We start from the raw sequence: 20,558 nt of genomic DNA, 5'->3' as shown, positions 1-20,558 counted from the left end.
TTAGTATAAAATTGTGAGCGCTGAATCGCAATATTAATTTTTTTTTTTCTGAATAAACTTCAAGTTCGTCATAATGGCATTCGAACATAGAGAAGCAGTAATCAAAGACTTAGAAATTGAAAGTAACCCGACAGATAGTATATTTATTTGTAATCTTGAAACAAAGCTCAGGCATGATTTTGTGAAACGCGTCTATTCATTACTTTCCATTAGTATTGCAATTACATTTGGCATTGTTTCATTCTTTTCATTCTATGAAACAGCATCAAAATGGTTAATCGAACACTATTGGGTTAGCGTGGTATTTTCCATTTGCTCGTTAATTTTTATAATATTGTTTTCGTGCATTCCCTCAATTGCTAAGAGCCATTATGTTGGAGTAACATTGCTTCTACTACTTTCATTATTTTTTGGGATGAGCATTTCTGGGATTGCTGTTTGCGTTAATAAATTTTCAGTTTTGCTCGCATGCGGAATTACAATCTTAATTTTCTTGGCTTTAACTATTTTTTCAATACAAGTTAAATTCGATTTCACTGGATGGGGGCCTTATTTATTAATTGGTGTTTTAATTGTTCTCATTTACAGTATAATATTGATATTTATTCCACGAAATAACATTGCTTATATAATCTTGGGTGCTCTGGGAGTTATGATATTCTCATTTTATATAATATATGATACGCAACTAATTATTGGAGGAAAACACAGACAACATCAATTTTGCATAGATGAATATGTTTTTGCAACGATTTCTCTATATTTGGACATTGTAAATGTGTTTACATATATACTGATGATCATAAATTCTATTGATAGATAAATTTGTGAAATAATATTTTATAAAATTTGAAACAATTTTACAATTGAGGCATCCAGCCTGCGTACATCTGCGACAAATTTCGTTTACATTTTGCTGAACTAATCAGCTCGAGAACTTGGCTTTCAACTGAAAGACCGAGACCTCTTTCGTGGAACGGCCTTCTTTGCGAACAGTTATTGGGCCCATATAGAGCTAAAGCAGCTTTCTTATTTTGTGAGAAGCAATCTACCATCCCATTCAACTTTCTGTAGATTGTCCTTAGGTGAGAATGCCCCTTAGCAGCGGCTAAAAATGAAATAGGATCAACACTCCCTCCTAAATTTGAGATTTGAGTTGTTTTTCCTGGTCTCATCCATTCAATGAGAGGATCATGTATGAAAGCCTCTAGAAATGTCATAATTAGTGATTTATTGAATGGGCTTCTAAAAATGCTCATCGATGATATTGAGGTTCCAGTAAAAGTTCCCTCTACGCCACAACTACCCATTGCGATTACAATATTCGGCGTAAGCCTAAATGGGACTATCTCTGGTATCTCAAGTAAAAATCCTTTACCAAATAGACAGTCAAAATCAACATGAATAATGTCGCCAACTTGAGTATCAATTAAAATATTTTCTGCATGTCTATCTCCTAAGCCTACAATGTACCCAAACATTGACCAGACTGCTGTACTTTTTGTGTATTTCTCCTTTGATTTCAGCCAAATGTAGCTAGATTTTGTACTAAACTTTTTAAAGAACCAATTATGAAGCATTGGCGGATATTTAGGTAGGATTTCTTCAGAATATAACTTATACAGTTTATCGGGCTGCAAAGAATTTTGTCTCAAAATATCTTGAGTCTCCAATAACTGCCTATGGAATTTTGAGCTACCAATAAGTTCCTTCCATTCACCCATTACAATATTTCCCAGAGTGGTCACGTTTGGAACCCATTCAATAATTCCTGCAACTTCAGACAAAGGAACCACAGAAAACGTTCTTAGAGATAATCCTTTTGCATTTGACATTCTTTGATTTAATAGCTGAGCAAGCTCCATTAGACGCATATCTTTGCGCAAATCACCACGTTTTTCATTTTTAACTAAGTAATAGTATGTCTCTCCATTAGATCCAATCAATCCAATTTTTTTAGGTTTTTGTTTACTTGGCAAAACAAAAATCGTATCTTCCATTCCGGAAATTGTTATTAAATTTCGAACTATGTTTGGCATTTGACTATTTTTAAAATAGTTGGGTAGAAACTGCTGATCAGAATTAGAATTTCGTTTTTTGCATGTGGGTAAATAATTTGAGAAAAATTTGCATCTAGCATGATTAATAGAAGAGTAGTTAAAACTTAATTGTAGTTGTGTTGGAATTATTAGTCCTTTAGATTTATTTAAATTCTTCATTGAATGGTAAAGAGATTGAAAGTCAGAACGCAAACTCATACATTTGTTTGAAGCTCTATTAGATGCTCTTTGATCTTTTGATTGCAATTGAATATTGCTGCCTGAGCTGGAGTCCATTGCCAAAACCATCAAGTTGTCAAATAAGCGAATATATTCATCTAAAATAAGTGAAAAATCCGTCTCATTAATAAATTCTTCATCGTTTTCTTCATTGGTTATAACCTTTGACATCTTTAGAATAGAAATTGCGGTGCCTTTTCTTTCAGAACTATTACTTTTTAACATTGAAACAAAACTCCATGCTGCTTGACGTGGAAGCTTTCTGAGAATTTTTGCTATCAACGGTTGTATTATGATTGATCCAAGGCCAGGATGTTGGCACCTACTTAATAATTGAGGTAAAACAACATACCAAAGAGAAGGAGGAAGTTCCAGAATTTCTTTTTTTAATCTAAAAAATGTATCAGGTAATATCTTTGCGTTTTCGCATTTACCTGAAGATTGTACAATTCCATGTTTCAAAATAATATTTGAATAGTTAAATATTAAAAATAAAACTCTAGAAAGGGAAGGATAAATAAATGAATTACCACACTTCAGACAACTTAAATACATATTAATACACAAAAAAATGGTTTCGTCACATTGAAAAATAGATCCAAGATTGTAATTGTTTTTTGATGTAGTTGAGCTTGTAGGAAAATTGTTTTCAGCTTCTGAACTAGAAACTATAAGATGAAAATAATTATCCAGATAATTTGCAAACTGGAAATATGTTTTTTCACAATTTGATCGTATTTCAAGAGTTTCACGGAATGTATTGATAATATTTTCTGGTGAAATCATAGAGGATTTAATCGCCCAATCCAAGTACACAAGGTTGATTTCTGAAAATGTAACATCATCTAACAAATCGTTTGACCTATTACTAGTGATCATTTCATAAAAGTGAATAGCAACTTTAATCTGATTTCTTTGGAATAGCTTAAATAAATATGTAACTAGCAAGTTTTGGTTCAGAGTAATTATGTATTTATTTTTACAATATAACTCCCATTCGTCAAGTAATTCTTTCTCTGTTCTTGACCAGTTGATTTTTTCAAAATTAACATCTCTGCCTAAGATTTTTTCGAAATAAGAAATACTAATTAAATTATCTATTTGAATAAGCCCAGGAACCCTTTCTCTACCATTATAATTCATTGAATGTAAATCCATCAAACTCGAATCAGCAATCCCAAAAGCAGAAACATTATTGTTTAATAAGTGAAAGTCCTGATCTAGTGAGTGATTTTGCATCCCAATCATTTCAAATGAATTTAAAAAATTTATATATGACTGAGAAGAATTTGAATTTAAAATTGAAATTTTGCTTCTTTCCAATACAAGTAACAAAAGAAAAGAAGATAATTCAAAGCCTGCAACTTCTAATGTAATTTTGGCTTGAGAAAGTAATGAGTACTTTTTTTCAGAGTTAATTTTGGCATTATCAACTCGTAGAACGAAAAGTTCACTAACCTTAATCCATTCTAATTTGTTTTGTTTTTCAATAAAATCAAATTTCTTGATCAAGGGGTTATTAATCATTTGTTTATTCTTTAATCTAATAAAAAAATAATATACAAATTCAATATCCATAAGTATATGTAACTTTTCCAGTATTGTGCTTGATCTTGTATGTGAGTCATTCCATTTAATGCTTAAAGGGGTTAACAAAAGGCTTCTTGCTTTTTCTAGTGTGTTAATAAAAGATTCATTAAATTTATTATCTTTTTGAGCGATATTAGATTTTGCGAAATGAAGGTGTAATAACAGTTTTCCTCTATAAATATCGAATCTTTGCATTATTGTATCAATATTTGAAGGTATAAAAAGGTCCATATAAATATTATTAATTAAATTTGACTGAATTTTTTGTTCTACATTATTTTTATTATCAGAAATTATAATTTCTAGAAACTCCCAATTTCCTAATTGATAGCAGGCTTCTAATGCTTCAGAGATGAATAAGTTACTGTTGATATAATTTAATTGATTAGAGAAATTGTTCTCTTTAAAATTTTGCGATAGATTTTCGAGTTCTGTTTTGAACCCAACTATTTTATTTGCATTCAATAATGTAGTCAATACAATATGAGGAAACCCTGCTTTAAGAAGGCACCTTAAATAGTTTCTAAATATTAAGTGGTTTATTTCTGAATTATTTGAAATGATTCTTTCATATATTGTTGCAGCACCGTAATAATCCTCTCTCAATAAAGACTCAATAAGCTGCTTATCAAATGTTCCCTGCGCAAATGTTGACATTTGTTCATATATAGTCATTATACCTAGTAAGTTATCTGTATCTTTAATTCCCAAATAACATTGAAAAGGCAAATATAATATATGGTTAATTGTTTTTTTTTTATCTTCTTCGAATATATTTGGTAATTCAGTGTATGTTCTGTAACAAGTCTTGTAAAATTTTAGTGGATTAAGTGGATCAAAATCTATATTATTAAAGCCATTAGTTCTAAAATAGTCTATTGCATTTCCAGAATATTTTGATGCTAGTCCAAATTGTGTCATTAGTGAAGTCCTTAACTTATTAAATTTTCTTTGTTTTCTTTTCGGAAAATCTTCATTTGTATATTTAACTAATAAAAATCTTTCAAAAAGTAGTAGTGCACGTGTGTATGAGCCACATGACAATGCAGCTTGTATCAATATACTAATTGGGAGATCGGTAATAAACTGCAAGTTAGCAATAGTTTTTATTACTGGAAAGTTTGAGAGTGTTGAGAGGAATTTGATTTCATTAGGTAATTTTTTTTTATTTTCTATTGATTTGATTTCTTCGTTTTTACCATTCTCTTGTTTCAAATTGAAAATATAGCTTATTATTTCATTTTCAAAGTACTGAGGATTAGACTGACAACTCTTATCAGAAAATAAATCAATTGTAGCTTTGGAACTTTTCATCTTTGTTGCTTCTGCTAATAATGATAATGTAACGTTACTTGGACTTACTATCTTTCCTTCTTCAGTTTGATTAATATTTTTTTCATTAATTGAATTATCAAATTGATTAATTTCATTAAGGTACAATTCTTGTAAAAAAGGCTCAAGCAATGATTCATTAAACCAAGGTAGGATTTGTGGTACTTTACACTGAATAATATTCTCGAAAATTTCCATTAAATGCGTTATTACAATAAATATTGATTCATATGTAACGTGGTGAATTATTAAAGATGAAGATTTAATTCTATTATCCTTTCGAGAGTCTAACATCGAAAAATTATTTAGTCTATCGCTTACGCCACATTCGAGCCCAGAAATAATTAACGAACATAATTTTTCTTTCAAATTTCTTATTACAGAATGGTCACAAAATAGGAGAATAAATTCAATTGATAAAGGAAGTATAAAATTGAAAACGGATGGAATCCCAAGTGAAACAACTCTACATCCTTCGAACAAAATATTAATATTTTTAATATTTACTGGGATTTTACTTGGTTTTTCAAATTCATTGATTTTATTGATTTCATTGTTTATTAAATCTAAACACCAAAAATAAAATTCATAGACATTTTCTGTTCGTTCATCACTTAAAAACTTTAATTGATCAAGTAAATGCTCATTTGTACCCTGAATAATTCTATACTCTGTTAATTTATATGGCTGCAAAATATCTTTAACTTCCGGGTGAAACAGATTCCATACTCTTTCATTCATTTCAAGATTAGATAAGCTATTGTGGCAGCCAATGAACTTTAGAGCTTCTTGAATTGCAAATGCTGCTACATTCCAGTGTGAATATGCTAATAAGTGATTTTGAATCAAGTCTACTGTCAAAACATCAAGATTTTTTATGAACATTGAAGCATTATTTGACTGAAATTCAGTTGAGTCTATTTGTTTGAAAGTATGGTGCTTTAAATTGTCAGTATAGTCGTGTAAGTGAGCTATGTTCGGTTCTAAGTAGCCATTAAAGTTATAGTCAATTGCCCCAATTGTACCAATTATTACTGAAATTGAATTTTTTAAATTTGAAGTACTTTTTTCTAAGTTAATAAATTTTTTTTGTGAGTAAGTTTTGGGTAGTAAGCGATTATATTTAAGTCCGGTATTTAAAATATTCATTCTAGATGTAAGTTTTTCATTTTGCTGATCAATTAGATGAGTTTCTATATTTGATTTTTGAAATAGAATTAATGAGTCGTTACTCGTATTTGAAATAATATTTAAACATTTATTGTATAGCACATTTAAACGTTTAATTGAAATACACTCTTCATTATTCCCAAATAAAGTCCAATATGCATCAATCGGAGAGAGTAAAATTACATCTTTAATAGATCCAAGCAATTTTTCATATGTAATATAGGGAGCATGAGTCGAAAAAAACTTTAATGAAAAATCTATTCTTTCATTTAGTAGATGGAAAACAAGTCTGCAATACTCATATTCTACATTTTCTGTGCATGTATCCAAAAAATGATCGCCATAGTAACAATTGAGAATAATCTTCCTGATAGAATTACTTTCTGAACTTTTAATAATTGGAATTAGTGCAAAATAGCTCTTATTTATGCTCAAAACTGAAGATATAATAAATTTTAAAAAATTCTCTAGATGAATAAGAAATGAAGATTTATTTAAAGTAAATGGTTCAATGATAATGAATAATTGTTCCATAATAGGGGATAATAAATGCAAAAAAATATTTTGGTTAATATCTTTGTTCTCTCGAAAATCTTCAATTAATTGCAAGGTAAAAATGTTCCAGCATTGAATACAAGAAGGGTGCATGTTTGATTTATTTGTAGCTTTCATTAAAAGTTCGAATAGTCTTGTTGCGTATTCTTTAATATACTTCCTTGAAAAGTATAATAAAAGTGAAAGGGACCTAAAAACTCTATACCAATACATAGATGCTCTATTTGAAGGTGGTGGTTCTGAGATAATAAAAGATATTGGAAAAAATATATGTTTTAGTTGTGAATTATTCCGTATTCCAGTAGATTCCCCTATTAAGAAACTTTTGCTATAAAATTCTAATAACCACATTAAATTTTCGCCAATATAATTTTCTATTAATTGTGGTATCTCAATAGACTGTTTAATTTCGTTTAGAACCTTTTGTTTCTTTTTTCTAGGCAGATGTATTGTATTGAGGTCGGATTCACAAATTAGAATATTAATTTTCTTCTTTAGCCAATCACACTGTTTGGAGAAAATATGGTTTTCAGAACAATTATACATTAGACACTCTAAAGTCAAATTATCAAGAAAATTGCTAAAAAACTTATCGTCATCTTCGTGACCCAAAAATTTTATAATATTTTCAGAACTGGTAATATTCCAAAAAAGAGATGCAATAGATGTATTTACTAATGCTTTTGGTAATTGAAAATCATCTGGAGTTGTATTATGTAATAAGCTGCTATAAATATTATTTTTAAGAAAATCAATGTATGTTTCAATATCTAAATCATCATCATTCATATTATTTATCAGAAAAAATGGTATTTGGATTATTAATTTATCAAATGAAAGTGAACTTGGAACATATTTTTTTAAATATAAAAAAATTGTATTAGAAAAATTATTTTTATTGCCAAAAAAAGACTTATAAAATAAATTAGGTGTGAGATATACAAAAGTAGGGCCAAGTAGTGAAATTAACCAATTAGGATGCTTATTTTTGGAATTAAAAAAAGATGACAATTGTATTGATGTTAATTTATTTGTTCCAGGAGATAATGAAATACTAGATAGTGTGGTATTCTGCCTCATTAATACGGAACAAATTACAGATAATGTATTGTATATTACCTTTGAGTTATACTTGAAAACATAGGTTGATTCATTTCTCACTATTTTCTCAGGTATTATTCCTTTTGAAAATTCACTAAGGCTATTTCTACGCCATAATATCTTCCAATTATTTTCTAATCCAATTACTGCAAGTCTCAGAGCTGCCAGCGCTGAAGAGAAAAAATTGCTGAATGATTCATCGGTAAATGCAGTTGTAATTAGCATAATATTTTGAACTTTAACTTCCATAGAGGCAATACTTAACAATATTTGAGAATTTTCAGTCAAATGTAAATCTGTATATTTACAATTGAGTAATTTATTAAGTTTTTTACAAATACCAAGTGTAAAATATAATTCAGTACTATTCATTTTTTTTTTAGAGAAATAATTAACCAGTTCATTAATTTTAAAAACATCGCCAAAAAATGCGTGTTTAATTGATTCCAATTGATCTAAAGTTTTCTGAAAATCTTTTATTTCAGGCCCAAAAAAAAGTGATATTCTCAATATGTCTTCAACATTTGTGAAAAAAAAAGTTTCAGGATCTATTAACTCACTAACAATTTTAGATATCACTAGTGGGGTAGGAAAAATCAATTCACTAGTAAGTAAATTATTTCTTGAGTAGCACATAAGATGGTTCCGCAAGAATTCTCCTGATAGCATTAGTAAATTGAGTTGGAATTGAGAATAATTCAAGTAATCTTTTCCAAAAATACTGCTTTGTAAATAAGCTGTCATATTATTAATTTCATCAACTGATTTATTTTGTATGAAGCTGAATAAAATTGATAATATAGCAAAAAAACTTTGGTTATGCTTGTCTTGAGTATTCGTTTGAATCCTATTTATTGAATCAAATAATAAATCAATTGTATCAATTTTAAAGACTTGCTTTTTGTTAAAATTTAGTAAAATATCTATTGTAGAAAAATAGTTCTTAATTTCTGGAACAATAACTGAATCATCAATATCAATAGAAGTAGGTATTACCCTCCAACAACCATTACAAATAAATAATTCTTTAGAAGGTACAAATCCATTTTCTTGTTTGCAAAAGGGACAAATTGGTATTGTTGGTAGAAAAGAAAGTAACTTACTTTCACAATAGCTATTTTCTTGAAATAAATCAAAATATGAAATGGAATTAAATGAGCTTCCAAAAGGAAAGCAATTCTCGTTGCTTATTCGTATACTATTTAAAAGTATTTGCAAATCAGTTATAATATTAAGATTTTCAACTTCGCTATTTTTCAAAACTATAATTGAAAGTAGTTTTATTAATTTAATTTGAACCATTTTCGAAAGAGTGCATGAAATATTAAAACTATTAAGCTTCATTAAAATTTTATTAACCAAACTCTTTTTTATTTCAAATGAATTTATACAATTAATTAAAATAAAATTAATAATACAATTTGAAATAATTATAAAGAATATACTTGCACTGTCAATTAGATCAATTAATGGCTCTAAAATCCCTTCCAGTGTTTTCTTAGATTTTGATAAAATACGAATAGAAAGTTCCGTAAGTAAAATACATTGGGCTAATCCCCAATCCGAAATCTTATCTTCATTGGATGCTATTGTTCTACAAAGGTGGTTCATAATATACTTCCCGAATTCAAAAGTGCAGCCAATATCTTGTTCTACCATTAATCGAATAAGTTCAATTGTCATGGATATAGAATAACATAATGGTAATTGGTCTTTTAAATTTCCGAGAGCTGAATTAAAATATCTCGAAATAACCATTTGAATATGTGTTGTAATTAGTAAAGAATCATATTTTTTAGAATACAATTCATTTATTCCACAGATTGAAGGTTTTATAATATTTTTCGTAAGCTCATCAAAATTTGCTTCGTCAATAGGGAAAAAGCTGAGTGACTTTAATTTAATTAATAATGAAAACATCCTAATATTTATGTAAGAGACCTTATCGCTGTTATTCTTGTGGATCATTGCACTCATAATACTTCCCCCTATCATTATAGACATGTTTTCTGAAATAAAAGGTATTTTATTTAATATTTCAAATATTAACTTTGAAGAGTATTCATCAAAAAAGTTATTTGAGGTCAATCTGAATCGTTTGAACCAAAATTTTAAAATTAATTCAATTTGAGAAATATAAGTATTTGAATTTTGTATATTATAATTTAATTTTCTAAATAAGCATGCCCTCAAAAACCCATTTAAGTACCAAATTGTAAATTCTCCAAACAGAACTATAGTGGAAGTATTATGTACGCAGTGTGCAATATAGCATGGTAAAATATTTGTGAACTGATTTACTACATCTTCGTTATAAAGAAATTCAACAGTATTATTTTTTATCAAATAGAAAATATTTGGATAACTTATTTCTTTTTTAAAATCAAATGTAATGTTCTTCAGGATGTATAATATCATTCCAATAAATTCTAGTTGTCTAGTTTCAATGCATGAATTTAGTACCCTGAGCCAAGCAATAATTAATCTGTCTCTAATGGATGAATCTTCGAAACAAATAATTTGATTTAAAAGCAGTTGTATTGTTATATGTCCCATTAAATAAATAAACCAATTATTTTCCTTTGGCAAGTCAACACAAACAGGAGATTCTGCTACACTTATATGCTTAGAATTTAACTTAATAGCTTGAAGAAATGAAAAGTAAATATCAATGCTTTGTGAATGATCACAACAGTTTTTTGAAAATTTCTTATATTTCAAAGCTGAGTTTAGTTTATTTACATTCATTATGGTTTCGTTGGCAAATACCATATATAAATATTTGTTTCCATTCGACAATATCTTCAAAATGGTCAGAAGAGATGAGACACAACAATAAATCATTTCATTGTCATTTGATCTCTGAAAAAAAACTTCACTTTCTTCATTTACATTTAAGTAGGGTAAGAAAAAAAAATTTTTAGTAAAAATTTTACTTAAAAGCCTGTAAAAAAATTGAATAAGGCCATTCGAGGGAAAAACAAGATGCCCAAAGTTACAGCATAAGCCTTTTAAGGATGAGTTAATGCCTTTAATAGTTTTTAATCGCGTATTCGTGCTACTTTCCCCGAATATAAACTCGCGAATACTATCAAGTAAATATTTACGTAGGGTACCGATACATTCACTATGAGAGTCGATAAACTCATCTAAATTTCTATTTAACTCCTCCACGCTAATGAATGTATCAATGATATCCACCAATTCATTATTATTCATACTAGACACAACTGTTCACATTAATTTACGTATTTTATTTATTTATTATTTTTTAAAATGCTAAAAAAATAATCAACACACAATCGCGCGTTTATTTTGTTTGTCAAATTTGAAATATTTTAAATCAAAATGGCATTGCTCGGATACCTTGGTAGAGAAATAAAAAATGAAGGTAATCTGAAGGAATATCTGGAAGTAGATAGCAAGTTAGGTGGTTACCCGGTAAGTTATTTTTTTGGAATAAATCAAACAATTTAATATACTTAGGATTTTTTAACTAGAGAAATTAAAGTCAATTGTGAAAAATGCAGCCTACCTTTGAAATTTATATTACAGTTGTAAGTTAAATAAATTATTTATAACTATGGAAACTATATTGAATTTATTTTTCAGAAATACTCCATATTCAATTGTTAAAAGACGAGTTATATATTTGTTTTATTGTGAAAATAATTATTGTAGCATGAATTGGACTACCTTTAGGTCCTCTGTTGAATCAAATTTACACAACGCAACTGAAAGCTTTCCAAATAAGGAAAGTAGCATTCTAACTGATGATTGGCTTCAATCAGCAGGTATAGATATTAATACATCAGTTACAAATCAAAATATTCAAAACGATTCAAAAATAATTGAAAATTTATTTAGTAGGAAATTGGACCAAAAAAGTTATTTGATCAAATATATATCAGAAAGTGATGTTGATAATGGTGATATCAAAATTAAATTTTTATTGGATTCTTACATTTCTAATGCCGATAACGATCCAATTGAAATCGAAAAATGTTCAGACTCTGATGTTTCATCTGATAAAAGCGATAACGAATATTTAGACCCATCTAATGCTGAAGAAAGTTGCTATATATTTGATAAGGATAGATATTTGCACAATTTTTCTTCAGAAATCTCAAAATTTCCAAGACAAATAATTAGGTATTGCTTTGGTGGTACTCCTCTTTATTCAGAAAGTCCGAAAAAAATAAATATTCCAACTTGTAAAGAATGTGGTTCAAACAAAGTCTTTGAATTTCAAATAATTTCTTCAATAATATACGAGTGGGAAAACTTGTTTGGAGAAAAAGATATTTTCTGTAAATGCAGTTCTGAATGGTCAACAATAATAATATATACTTGTTCTAAAGATTGTAATACGGAATTTTCTGAAGAGACAGCAATTATACAGTATTTTATATAGAACTAAAATACATTAATGAATTATTATAACACAATTGTGAAAATAGGCATCACAAGGAAATAATAAGCCATCCAATAACCCAATTTAAACTAAGATTGTACTAAATTATATAATTATTTGAGCATTAACAAAAATTATAGCCCAAAGTTTGATTTTATTAAAATTAATCCTCAAGAAAAAAATGCATAGGAGTTATTTATTAAAGATATTAATCTAAGTTTAATCGAACATTCCAATGTTAATTCTAATTAGGATGATTAATTTGAAAAAAATTCAATTGATCAATGCGTCTGAAGTGCTTTACTTTTTGAAATAGGAGAAATCCTACTTGAGTTTAATTTGACATCTCCTGACCAAAATGGAAGACGCGTAATTCTAGATCTATTCGTATCTATTACAGTAAATGGGCCAACAAGTTCTCCATTTATGTGTGTAAAGTAGTCAGTACCAAGGATTGATACATTTTTTATTCTAATCCAGTCTCCATATGATAATGGTTTTTTATTGTTAATAAAATAATCTCTTAACCCAAAGTTATGATTTTCAGAAACATAAACAATAAATACTTGATCATAATTATTCTTCATTAGGCTATCTAAATTAATCCTTTCACATTGCTTATGCTCTGTTACAATAAAACATAAATTTTCCTGTTTAGGCAGTTTCTTTTCTATTTGAAACTTGTTATTTTCAGAAGTTGGTTTTTTAAAAAAATCAGATAGAATACAAATATCGTGAATAAATACAATAATATCTCCAAATTGTCGGTTGTGATTTTCACTTGAATTTGAAAGGTATTTAAGCGTTTTCGTATAAGGAGAAATGGAAAAGAAAGGAAAATCATGAAACAATTCATAAAACCATCTTTGTAACTTTAACAATCTCAATGAATCATCTTTAGTAAAAGTTGTTCTTTGCTGATTTCCCCCTACTTTTATAGCATTTTCTACTGTGAAATAGCAATCTTGGCTATCAAAAATCTCCTCATCCGATGAATACTTGGAATATATCCTTTCAATGTCTAAGTCATGAATGGACCAAACACGTATGGAAGTATTTTTTACATTACATGGCAAATCAATGTATTTCTGTTTTGAAATTGTTGGTTCTACTCTATGGACTCTTATAATATCTCCAAAATTGATAATTGGAAGAGTGTTTGCATCACCTTCGGTAGCTATTTCTAGAGAAATTGTTGGGAAGTTTGGGTTTAATCGTGGCCGATTTTTATAATTATATATTCCTGAAAGTAATTCATCAAGAATTGAAATTGAATAACTATCCATTGGAACTAACTCAATAACAGAAGGATCAATTAGCGTTACATTCAAAAAAATTTGCGAGGTGCGTGAACCACATCTTTTTATTGGATTGTTTCCAACTTCTAATACAACGCCATAAAGATTTACGCTAACTTTGGGAATAATATCAGACAATCTATCAATGTATGAATATTGAATGGTTTGGGGAACATTCTTATAAGCACTTGATGCCTTTCTTTTTTTGAGGATGGAATGATAAATTTCATTGCTTTTTTTAAAATCTAAGTTATTGGTAATGCAATTAAATTGCTCAAAACTTCCATTGAAGTCCAAAGATTCAATAACTGAGGAAGAATTTTGATTATTCATACCAATTTCTGCAGGTTCCAATTTAGTCCTGTCATTGTATATTCTTGCCCATGCAGGAAGATAAATATTGCCTTTACTACATAATACTGCTGCGTGAGTTAATACTGCAGGAATATGTTCAAAGCCGCTCCTCCAGACAACCATTGAGGAATTTCTCTTCGAAACTGAAAACTCATAAGTAATGCTATTTTTATTTTTAGAAACATAACCACCAAAAATTTCGATTACATCGCCTGTATTAACAAATGAACATGCAGTTGACCATTCATTATAGAGTGATATATCAAAGTAAATAATTTGGTTTTGATTCTCAGACAACGTTTTCGTTACGGGCGAAATCTTATAAAGTCTATTACTATTTGTAAGCTGGGCAATTATTTTAAAATGTTCAGATTGATTAGTTTTTGAGTCCAAATTAAGATTATCATTTTTAGAAACATTAAACACACTTGTTACCAAAACAAGATAGCCATTAGATGAGAAATTAGAACTCGAAACTGTTCTATTTCTAACTTTAGTCCCCTTTTCCATACATAAAACTTAATAAAATAAATAAAATGCTCACAAATATTGAAAAATAAAAATTATTCAAGCAGAAAAATTAGCGCTTGTATTTCGTAATAAAAAAAATCTAGTTAAAAAAACCGAACCTTTTTAGCAATTTTTTTCGACCTTCTTTTCCTCCTGAGGAGTTTTTGTAATCTTCTGCCATAGAAAGCATCGTTGGCAGGTGGAATCTCTATTAAGCCCCTCCTATAAATATTAGAAACAATATCTCTAGAAAACGATTTATCTTCTATGCGCAACTTTCTTAAAGACCCGTTACTTGATTGAATATCAACTTCCGACAAAGCTCCAATTGGATTTTCCTTATGGGCGTTCCTTCCTATTTTAATCTTTGACAAAACTCCCAATCTTCTTGCAGATTCTATTTGCTCTTTTAGAATCGTCAAATAAATCCTTCTGTTCTCTAGATTACAGTTAAATTCGTCGATATCTTGAATTAACATATCTAAAAAAAAGCATATTAATTGAGAAAATAAATTATTTATACTTACCCATATTTTGAACGTCTTTGTTTAGTTTCTTGATTCTTGTCTTTTCCTTGTTAAACATAAGTTCTTTTTTTCTTCGGATTTCTTTATTTATCTCAGATTTTTTTTTTCTAATCCCATTGTTTTGTTGACGAGAATATGAATTATTATCTATTTCATCTTTAGTATCACTGACTAATTCTAAATCACCAATAGAGTCAAGACCCAAAACTTTACCATTCAACAAAGAATTTACCAAGTGATATTTTTGTGGCTCTGTTAGTTTTATAACTTCATCAGATTCATAGTAACTTGAAATAAATGAATTAACTAAAGAAGCAGGAAAGGCATTATTTCTACTATTAGTGTTTATGTTTAAAACGGAAGATGATCTAAGTAACGCATCTTGCCTATCAGGCTCTGATGGATTGATTGATTGACCGGAATGAGGCATTTGAATAGAAGGACCTTTGATCCTTAAAAGTTCGCCTGGATAATTCATTCCACTGTTTACACTTTTCGAAGTTGAAACTGAGCTTCCCCAAATATCGAGTTCATTTGGATTGAGGTTACGAACCTTCTTCAAAGGCCGCTTAGACATACTTGCATCAGCACCATCCTTGTTAAAATACTTAAGCTTGCATCTTTTTTTAATAGTATCACAGTTTTTTTTCTTACGATCCAAGTTACTTCGTGAATTAAAAAGTATCTTAGTATCAAAAGTAAATAATTTACCAGAATTTAAACTATCATCAATATTCCTTTCAATAGATCCTCTTTTCCAAACATAATTTTCATCTTGTAATTTGATTTTTCTAAATTTCTTTTTGGGCTGCACCATTGTCATAAAGTAGAGAAAAATGAACTCTACTGGCGCTAATTAGGGAAAAGTGATGTATTCAAAAAAAAAAAAAAAATTCTTTAAAATAATATACTTCATACGAAGAAATTCTAAATCTTTTGCCTAACATTTCATGTAGCAAACAAACATTAGAAATATAGAATTAAGAATTATGTTTTCAAGACGTTTGTTTAATGCGTAATAAAATGTTTTGAAGTTTTTTACTCTTGTTATAATAAGTTTACGTTGTAATTCATGTCATTTTGCCAATATTTTATCTTTCTTCTGATTTTTAAAATATTTTGAAAAAAATATTTATTACTGCGAACAAAACTTTGCCGGGAATATTTTAAGGTAAAAAAAAAAAAAAAATTTAACTTGAAATGTCAGAGTCACTCGAGAATAATGATGCATACATATTTAAAAGTAACCAAAGGAAAAATTTTAATGATATGATTAAAATATTTAGGGGTAAGATACTAAGTAAATCTGATCAGTTAAATAATAAACGGAATAGTATTAATTGTACTTCATCAACTAAAAAAGTCAATGAAAAATTCGTATTTGAAAATTCCGACATAAATGATGACAAAGATTCTCATATAAATATTGCTCACTTAAGTAACAGGCTTCAATTACGCTCGATGAAAAATGAATTTGAAGGCGGAGAAATTATTAATTTAAAGCGTATATTTAATTATTCCAGACCAAATAAAAATTTTTTTAGACGAAAAAAATCAGAAGAAAAATTGGAAATTCAAGAGAAAAAACTAACTTCCAAAGATTTATTTGAGCGGATTGAATCTGCTCGAGATATGGGCAGAGAAAGGATTAAACGAGCAAATTTATACTATAATAAACTATTGAGTTATGTTAAGTATTATGCTGTTGATGAGGCTTCTGAATTTATTATAAATGATTTGAGTAGGAGAGAAATATATTTACTAGTTGAGCATGACTTTAAACACATTTTTTCCAACGATTTTCAAGAAAAAAGTCTACAAGAAGTCTATTCGCAAGTTAGATCCAAAATACACGATAGCGCCATTAATAATAAAGGTATTCCACTAATGTTTGAAGAAATTTTAGATGAAAAACTCTTTGAAACTAAAGAGCCAGAGGAAGACTTCAATTTTGATTTTTTGGATTCATTTTCAAATTTAAGATTGCAAGGCGATGAGAATCTAAATGTATTTCTAAATTCTATAGGAACCAGCAGTGCATTTGTTGAATTTTCAATTGAATATTTGCTCTCTAGAACATGTAATGTATCTCTTGAAGTAAACAGAACTGTAGTTGACTGTATTAAAAAAGACATAATTGATATAAATACTGGAATATACAAAAAGGGGAGATAGAGAATTATTTAATTAGTCAAGCAACTCTAATACTTGTTTCTAATACAATTTGAATTTTTCTGTAAATAATGTAATAAATTTGGATTTCTGATGCTTAACAGATTTGAAATTTCTAAGAACCTTCCTTCCATTAATGCAACTTTACTTTTCATAAAGGAGTATCTAAAAGAAATCGAGTTTCTTATTATTTCTTCTGGAGTCTGCTGAAAGTCAATGGAAAGCAGTTCTAAAAATTTATATTCCATAACTTGAATAAAAGTTAACTTTGCACTTCCATCAACTCTGAGGCAAAACTTTGCAAAACATCCCAATTGATCTTGGATAGTATTATTTACTATTCTGCAAAATGTTTCTGTGAAGTCGCTATAATCACAGACAAGATTTTGCACAACCTTCAGCTCGTTAAAATCTGAGGCTGAAAAATCGCGTGTGTAAAAAAGAAAAAGATCATTATCGCATGTTATTTCAAATCTTATAGTGTCAGGGAGCGACTTCGCTCCTTTTATCATTACCCTAAAATTAATATTCTCTGTTGTTCCAATTTCTTCCACATCGTCTGAATCTATTAATCTAATTTCAACAGGGCAAGTTCTTCTATATACAACATTAAAACCGCCTGATAGTGTTGGGTCGGCTTTTTCTAGCTCTGAATAGTCAAAGCTATCTAAAAATATCCTTTCCTGATCAATTCTTTTCTCCTTATTAATCATCTTTGAGAAGCTTTTAGAATGAATTTTTAATTCATATTAAAACTTTTCTTAAAATTATCTTATTTTTGAGATATTTATTAATATCATTCCAAAAATATTAAATGAAGTTTCTTTGTTCTTAATTTTTAATTAGTTCGAAGTTTACTCTTCATCACAAAATAAAATTCAGATTTTTTTTTTTCGAGCATGTTTAGGGAAAATGATGTATTCGCAGACAATGCGAAAAAAATATTATGCATACCACAGCGCACACAAATATTTTTCACTATATTCTAAAAAATGAGTAAAAGCGAGATAAAAATTTTATGTACAGGTGGAGCCGGCTACATAGGTAGTCATACCGTAATAGCTCTTATTGAAGAGGGTTATTCTGTTCATATACTAGATAATTTTTCAAATTCAGACCCCGAAGTTGTAAACAGGATTGAAAAAATCACCAAAGTTAAGGTTCCTTTCTTTGAAATTGATATTAGAGATAAAGAAAGGATGTTAGATTTGTTTTTGAAAGAGAGGTACAATGCTGTGATTCACTTTGCAGGACTTAAGGCTGTTGGAGTTTCAGTTTCCCAACCATTAGAATACTACGAAAATAATGTTGTTGGAACTATTAGATTACTAGAGGTGATGAAAGAAGCTAATTGCAATATTTTAGTATTTTCCTCAAGTGCAACAGTTTATTTACCAAAATCTACGCCTCTTTTGGAAACTGACCCATTAGGGGCATCAAACCCATATGGCCAAACAAAGTTCATGATAGAACTTATGATGAAAGATATTTACAATGCATCCAAAAATACAAAATTTTCAATACTAAGGTACTTCAATCCCGTTGGCTGCCATCCGTCTTCCTTAATAGGTGAAGACCCAGAAGAGCCGAATAACCTACTTCCATATATACAACTTGTATCAATTGGAAGAAAAGAGAAATTGTTCGTTTTCGGCAATGACTGGCCAACTCGGGATGGAACAGGAGTAAGAGACTATATCCATGTAACTGATCTAGCAAATGGACATGTCAAGGCTCTCGAAAAATTATTGAATTTAAGTAACACGGACAAAACTCTAGATATTTATAATTTGGGTTGTGGAAGCGGGATTTCCGTACTAGAAATGGTTAAAAATTTTGAAAATGCTAGCGGGAAACAAATTCCTTATGAAATAATAAATAGGCGTCCTGGAGATTTGGCAAGTGTAATTGCTGATCCATCAAAAGCAGAGAAGGAGCTAGGGTGGAAGGCGAAACACAGTATTTTTGATGCGTGTAAGTCTGCTTATGATTGGCAATTTAACAATCCGAACGGATATTCTAAAAAGTAGCCACTATTTGTAATAAGACGTTATTGCTGTAAGGTTTAGATTGGCCACTTGATTGTTTGAGATGATAATAATTTTGTTTTTAACTTTAACCAAATTATTCTAATTTATTCTAATTTATTTATTATTTTTTTTTCAACTCCTGGCGCAAACCTTAGCTGATAGTTTTTTCAATACTTTAAATGCCTGGTATTTATTTAATTATTTTCTACATGATGGTGAGGGCAAAAGCAAGTCTTCATTTAGTTGCTCATAGAGGCGCATCTTATTTCGTGCCAGAAGAATCCTTAGCTGCATATTCTCTTGCAGCAAAACATGGAGTGAATTTTATTGAATGTGATGTCGTCTCAACTAAAGATGGTGTATTGATTTTGAGGCACAGCCCGAACTTATCCGAGTCTACAAATATCGATGATTTGATCGAATTTAGTCACCTCAGGAGAACAGAAATCCTTTATGATAATAACAGTAATGATGCAATCACGGGTATATTTTCATGGGATCTTACATATGAAGAAATCAAAAGAATCAAATGCACTCATGAAAAGAAGTACAATAACAGAAATCCAAGTCTAAATGGAATATATGATATACTTACACTAGATGAGTTCCTGAAGTTTAGTGTTTCTGGGTTCGATGGCAATTTCCCCGGATTATATATTGAGATTAAATATCCCACTTTACATGAGAGAAAAGGAATTGACAACATTACTGATAAATTACTAGATGCATTGGATAGATTTGGCATTAATAAAAAGACTGATGCAGTTTATATTCAAAGTTTTGAGCCATCTAATTTAGAATATATACGCGCTAGGAGTGAGGTAAATTTGGTACAACTTTTAACTAGAGATAGTGAAAACAACTTTGTATATGCAATTGAAGATGTGGAAAATGGTGGACAAATGAAATATGTGACTTGCGATATAGAGTACATTTCGAAATTTGCAAATGTTGTATCTCCTTATAAAGAGGACTTGATCGATCGAACTAGCACTTCAAATAATACTTTGCCTAGCTCAAGTCACTTCGTTTCTAAAGCACATGAACTTGGTCTAATTGTTGTACCGTATACATTTAGACCGGAGTCTATATTGTCGTACTTCAAAGATATTTACGAAGAATACGACTATTTTATTAAAACTTTAAAAGCAGATGGTTTGTTCACTGATGACTCTGAAAGTATTATGCAATACGTAAATAATACTTATACACGACTTTATGAGTGA

The 20,558-nt window shown here is 29.1% G+C and overlaps 10 protein-coding genes across 10 annotated transcripts; 5 read left to right on the top strand and 5 right to left on the bottom strand.

The window, feature by feature from the left end:
* Positions 1–52: 52 nt before the first annotated feature.
* On the top strand, positions 53–823 carry cgd4_2680 (N-methyl-D-aspartate receptor-associated protein, 7 transmembrane domain protein; the record flags this gene model as incomplete). Its single annotated transcript, XM_625854.1, has 1 exon — positions 53–823. A coding segment is annotated over one exon (771 nt), but the record flags the coding sequence as incomplete, so codon positions are not given.
* Positions 824–860: 37 nt separating this feature from the next.
* Positions 861–11,246, bottom strand: cgd4_2670 (FRP1 like protein involved in DNA repair with a FAT domain and a phosphatidylinositol kinase domain at the C-terminus; the record flags this gene model as incomplete). Its single annotated transcript, XM_625853.1, has 1 exon — positions 861–11,246. One exon carries the CDS (start codon positions 11,244–11,246, stop codon positions 861–863), a length of 10,386 nt encoding a protein of 3,461 aa, XP_625853.1.
* A 364-nt stretch (positions 11,247–11,610) lies between these two features.
* Positions 11,611–12,441, top strand: cgd4_2660 (similarity at COOH terminus with programmed cell death protein 2; the record flags this gene model as incomplete). Its single annotated transcript, XM_625852.1, has 1 exon — positions 11,611–12,441. One exon carries the CDS (start codon positions 11,611–11,613, stop codon positions 12,439–12,441), a length of 831 nt encoding a protein of 276 aa, XP_625852.1.
* Positions 12,442–12,722: 281 nt separating this feature from the next.
* Positions 12,723–14,603, bottom strand: cgd4_2650 (hypothetical protein; the record flags this gene model as incomplete). The annotated part of the gene is made up of 1 exon (XM_625851.1): positions 12,723–14,603. The coding sequence occupies one exon, from the start codon at positions 14,601–14,603 to the stop codon at positions 12,723–12,725; it is 1,881 nt and encodes a 626-aa protein (XP_625851.1).
* Positions 14,604–14,707: 104 nt separating this feature from the next.
* On the bottom strand, positions 14,708–15,082 carry cgd4_2640 (hypothetical protein; the record flags this gene model as incomplete). Its single annotated transcript, XM_625850.1, has 1 exon — positions 14,708–15,082. The coding sequence occupies one exon, from the start codon at positions 15,080–15,082 to the stop codon at positions 14,708–14,710; it is 375 nt and encodes a 124-aa protein (XP_625850.1).
* A 34-nt stretch (positions 15,083–15,116) lies between these two features.
* cgd4_2630 (hypothetical protein) lies at positions 15,117–15,953 on the bottom strand (the record flags this gene model as incomplete). The annotated part of the gene is made up of 1 exon (XM_625849.1): positions 15,117–15,953. One exon carries the CDS (start codon positions 15,951–15,953, stop codon positions 15,117–15,119), a length of 837 nt encoding a protein of 278 aa, XP_625849.1.
* Positions 15,954–16,330: 377 nt separating this feature from the next.
* cgd4_2620 (hypothetical protein) lies at positions 16,331–17,305 on the top strand (the record flags this gene model as incomplete). The annotated part of the gene is made up of 1 exon (XM_625848.1): positions 16,331–17,305. One exon carries the CDS (start codon positions 16,331–16,333, stop codon positions 17,303–17,305), a length of 975 nt encoding a protein of 324 aa, XP_625848.1.
* A 26-nt stretch (positions 17,306–17,331) lies between these two features.
* cgd4_2610 (hypothetical protein) lies at positions 17,332–18,015 on the bottom strand (the record flags this gene model as incomplete). Its single annotated transcript, XM_625847.1, has 1 exon — positions 17,332–18,015. The coding sequence occupies one exon, from the start codon at positions 18,013–18,015 to the stop codon at positions 17,332–17,334; it is 684 nt and encodes a 227-aa protein (XP_625847.1).
* Positions 18,016–18,294: 279 nt separating this feature from the next.
* Positions 18,295–19,332, top strand: cgd4_2600 (UDP-glucose 4-epimerase; the record flags this gene model as incomplete). The annotated part of the gene is made up of 1 exon (XM_001388031.1): positions 18,295–19,332. One exon carries the CDS (start codon positions 18,295–18,297, stop codon positions 19,330–19,332), a length of 1,038 nt encoding a protein of 345 aa, XP_001388068.1.
* A 179-nt stretch (positions 19,333–19,511) lies between these two features.
* Positions 19,512–20,558, top strand: cgd4_2590 (glycerophosphodiester phosphodiesterase-like protein; the record flags this gene model as incomplete). The annotated part of the gene is made up of 1 exon (XM_001388030.1): positions 19,512–20,558. The coding sequence occupies one exon, from the start codon at positions 19,512–19,514 to the stop codon at positions 20,556–20,558; it is 1,047 nt and encodes a 348-aa protein (XP_001388067.1).

The sequence above is a fragment of the Cryptosporidium parvum genome, chromosome 4 (assembly GCF_000165345.1).
Source record: "Cryptosporidium parvum Iowa II chromosome 4, whole genome shotgun sequence".
NCBI lineage: Eukaryota > Apicomplexa > Conoidasida > Eucoccidiorida > Cryptosporidiidae > Cryptosporidium > Cryptosporidium parvum.
This window is presented reverse-complemented; position numbering and strand designations above follow the sequence as displayed.